The 5256-nt window shown below is 19.6% G+C and overlaps 1 protein-coding gene across 1 annotated transcript; it reads left to right on the forward strand.

The window, feature by feature from the left end:
- Positions 1-1263, forward strand: PGO_000630 (variable surface protein; the record flags this gene model as incomplete). Its single annotated transcript, XM_028690806.1, has 3 exons — positions 1-51; positions 172-972; positions 1099-1263. The coding sequence occupies 3 exons, from the start codon at positions 1-3 to the stop codon at positions 1261-1263; spliced, it is 1017 nt and encodes a 338-aa protein (XP_028546607.1).
- Positions 1264-5256: the final 3993 nt, after the last annotated feature.

Here is a 5256-nt window from a genome sequence, read left to right on the forward strand (position 1 = left end):
ATGATCCCTAGTTCTGTTATAGACGATGTACGTTCAAATTTATTAACGCATGTATTATTTATATTAGATAGTTATAAAAAAACCTTATTTGTTATAATGAATCAAAGAAAAAAAAAATTCTTAAAAATATATTTCATAATTTATTTCACATATTATAATTGTCATACATAGGTTGATTATAATATGTTATTTCCAAGAATTTGGGATGATTATTCACGTTCCGTGAAAATTCATCATCTTAAAGTCCACGGACTCAGTGAATTGGCATTTGCATGCGAACAATTTGGTAAAGATGTAGCAAAACCAACCTCTAGACCCTCTAATTTTATTTTTCCTTGTACAAATCTTGGTCTCTATTTGAATTATATTAAACATAAAACTTATGAAGATCGAAGGAGAAGTTGTAAATATTTCAGTTATATGTTAAAGCGCGAAATAATGGACAAAAATCCCAAATGTATAGGGTTAAATGTATGCTACAATAAAATGATAGATATATTCAAACAAATTAAATATCGTAGAATGGATCTTAATGTATGTAGAGATCAAGTTGAAGAACTTAAAAATGATTCATATTATATATTATATAACCTAGATGAGCTATATAAAAAATTTTATAAATTAAAAGAATATAATAATGAAAATCATTATACTTGGGCTGGTAGTTATGTTCCTTCTTGTGAAAAATATTATAAAATTATTTTAGAAAAGTATGAAGAGAATAAGAACAGTAGCCTTAAAACTCTATTGGATAAATACAAAAAGGAATTTGATGAAAATATGACAAAATTAAATGCATATAAAAGTGCTTACAAAAGCAGACATGAATATCCAACGACAAATAAAAGCATAAAAACGAGGACAGACAGAAGTATAGGTGCAAAAACAGATGTAGGTATAAACACAGGGATGGGTTCCTTCATGACTTTTTTTGTATTTATTATAATAGTAATTATATTCATTTTTTATAAGGTTGAAAATGATTATAATTCTTGAATGCATATAGTACTATAATTTAAATTAGGCATTTTCTTCAAAAATATATATCAAAATACATGATCTATTTATAAAAATAACATATTCATTGTTTATTATCAGTATACAAATTATGGATCATATTTACATCCAAGTGTAAAGAAGATAAGGAAAATGATGAATAAAAAGAATAAAGAAAATATTAACATAAAGGATTCATTCGAAAGGAGACAAAAAAACTCATTTGGTAATATATACCATGTAGTATATACCTCTGTAGATCATTAATAAATGTATAATATGTATTCATGAATTTGCATTAATCTGCTTCATGTAATAATATAAAATTATAAGAATATAATTTTTTATCATAAATTAAAAAAATAATATCATTATAAATATCATAAGCTAATTGTGAAATTTTAAGAAATAAAACTCATATTTCTGTAATTTAGGTTAATAAATATAATATATATGTGAAATTATTTTATGTGTATTCATTATTGTTATTATGAACGAATTCAAGCAATTAAAAACCTAAATAAATATTGATCACTATTATATACTAAAAATAAATAGTGATTATAATGTAGAATACAATAGTAATTCTTATGAAACAATCTTTTTCACATAAAATAATTGTTTCTTTTACAGAATTAATAAATGACCTAAAATTACATATTAAATAAATAATATAATGAATTGGATTAAACATAAGATTTAATACAATAAAACATAATAAAAAAAAAAACACTCATATTAATTTATGTATATCTGAAAGTTTTATATTCTATATTATAATAATGAACAATGAAAATGATATGGAAATGTAAACAAAATAAATATGACAGATTAGTTATATTATACCATCAAGTATATTAAATAGTAATTGCAATAGCATTATATGATTATATTAAATAATGAAAGACATAATAATATATTATCATTATTTTTTTATTAAGTCTATATTGTTACTATAAGATTTAGTAATATTTTTTTATAATTGTTACATTCATAACACAATGCATATTTATTAAGCGTATAGTTTATAAAAAATATAGCAAAATAATTTTAATGGTACGTTTAATTTTTGCTGCATTATTTCTAATGAAAATATGCCTTATAATTTAGAGTCAATGAATCAAATAATATATGTAAAATTATATATTAATGTGATACGTAAATTGTGACTTTATCACAAATTAATTAGTCAGTGTTAAGGGATTAGAAAATAAACTAAAACAAACTCTACTATAACGGTCTTTATAATTACATGACTAAATATATTACTTAATATGATCCTTTTTTTTTATGCATAAAAAGTTAAATTTCTTATATTTATTCTTTTTTTTTTCTTGATATATTTTATTAAGGTAACAATTTCTCGAAGATAACAATATATATATAATTATATTCAATTAAACAGATAAATATAAACAATTAGTATTAATTTTATATCATTATAATATTTAATAATGAATATTATATTTTACTTTATAAATACATTATAAAGAGTTTTACACTTTTGCAGCTGAAATTAATTTTAGATATATTTTCTATATGCAGATATTTATTTTGTAAATTACTCAAAATGCTCTAATAATTGTAAATATTTTATACTATATAGAATGATTAGAATTTTAGCATATAATTCATTGGTTTATGTGTTCCATGATTTTTCATTTCTATATAGTTTTAACATATTTTGTGTTATTTGTTTTTTTTTGATTCATATATATGCATATATATTATTAAATGAAAAATCCATATATTTATAATATTGCAAACAAGTATTATCTACAGTGAAAAATATTTAGTTATTGGAATTTATTAAAATTTATTATAGACAGCCATATAACCATGCAATATATATAATGTAAGTTTTATAGTTGAAATATATTCAATAATTTTTACCCATTTTTTACTTAATACTTGACACTTTTTATCATGGAGTTTCAATTATTTTAACAATGTATATATATATGACATATTTATAATTTACGATTGTTGTAATATAAAAATTAATAAAAATCACATTCTTTAATTTATGCTGAACGAAAATATATTTGTTCTATTTTCACATGTTCATGTAAAATTTATGCAATTTTGTTTGAATCCATATATATCATGCATCATAATATATAAATTAATGAACAATTTTTAAAACGATTAAATATATTTTCTATTTAATATGCATGTTGACTATAGTGAATTACTTGTATAAAAATAATGATAATTTTTTGAGAAATGTAAATATAGGAAAAATATAATAAAAATATTAATAACAGAATTTCTCAAAAGAGAATTATGGTATAAAAATAATTATTTTGTATTCATAAAATATATATATGCACAAAATTTCGTAAATATAAAACATAGGTAGATAATAGAAATGCAATATTTAATAAAATTTTTAGGAAAAATACAATAAATTATGAATTCTATAAATCCGTTAATAATTATCAAACACTATAAAAAAAATTATAATGTATTTTAATGTAACTTAAAATAATTAATCTCCGTAAAAAGTATAAATAAATACGCTATAAAATAAAATATATAATTTCTGATATATATCATTAACATTTCATTAAACATTATTAACAAGTGACTTCATAATAGTAAAATAATAGATATATGACAATATGATAACCGTAATGTGTAATATTCGATTTTAATAATTATATAAATTTATAATTCTGAGTATGTAAGTTTATCTATATTGCTTTAAAATATATATTTTTCACAGAATAAGTCTATCAATAACATATATAAGATTAATTAGTAGTGCGTTAAAAACTGATATTAAATATTATATAATGATAAATCATTGATATATACCTGAGTATTTTATTTATATTTAATTCTTATAAATAAATGGAGTCCATTTTATTAAGCTTCTTGATTTTTTATATAAAAACATCGAAATGACAAATGTTCTAAAGGATAAACATAATTCCCTTAAATGTGCTTTACATTTGTTATATTTAGTATCAAAAAGGTACAATAAATAAATGAAAAAAAGTAATTATATATATATTAATAAAAAAAATTTATGCTTTATATATATTTTTTCTCTTTTTAAGTGATTCATTCAAAATATATATGTTTTTCTTATATATATAACTTTAAAATTTTAATAGTAATTATCATTTTTTCTTTTTTGCATATAATGTATTTATGAGTCTTTTTACTAATTGTAACAGTTAAAAAGTATAAAATATAACTAATATTATTGCTACTATATTTTAAACTGTATAAAATATAATCGTCATCTGAATCCATGGTATTTTTACATCAATTTTGTAATTGTAACAAAGATGAATATAATACTTCTTTATATTATATTTCATTCTTCTTAATATATAACCTTTATATGATCATAAATAACGATAGTTTAGTTTGTTCACTTGATAAATTATATAATATCATCTAAAGCGGGGAAATCATTTATACCTTTGAATTATTATAATATAAATTACATAATTATAATATATTTGCATTCATTTTCGCATTAATATTATAGAATTATTTTATCATAATATAATTTTATTTTTATAACTTCCCTTTTCCTTTTATTATGAGCTTTACAGTTATTTATAGAATGTAACAGTTGTATAGAAATACACAAAATGTCAAGAATAACGGATTTGAAGATACTTTCCAAGAAATTAATTAGAATAATTTATTTAGCCAACATTTCAATGATTATAAAAAATGCCATCAGGTTATTTCATATTTAAATGGTATAGAAACTATTCATGATAACACATTAAAAGAAGTGTGTTACAAATATTTGTATTACCATATATATCGTGATCTTTTTAATAAACAATATAATGAAAACATTAAAAAAAATATATTATAAATTGATTGATGTATGTAAAAGCAATATGAGCTTCTATGCATGTAAATATTTTAGAAAATGCAATTATTGAAGATAAATTAACTAACATCAAACATATGTATGATTTATAATTATGATTCAAAACATAAATAAAGAAGAATATACTTCTTGTAATTAAAATAATTTCTTGTGTTAACAAGAATATGCTCATATGCATACCCAAAAAATGGATTTTTGTTTATTCAAACATATCATCAATTTTTGTAATGCATTATTAAATATTAGAAATGAAACTCAAGCACTAATTATACTTCATAAATGTCTAATTATTATACCGGGAATTTCACATTACTTACAAAAATATAGCAAAGGAGTTGCTATGATAATTCCAAGTGTTGTATTTTTATTTATATCCTTTTTTATATTTATTGTTT

This window comes from Plasmodium gonderi (genome assembly GCF_002157705.1).
Source record: "Plasmodium gonderi DNA, contig: Pgo-contig_54, whole genome shotgun sequence".
NCBI classification, from domain to species: Eukaryota; Apicomplexa; class Aconoidasida; order Haemosporida; family Plasmodiidae; genus Plasmodium; species Plasmodium gonderi.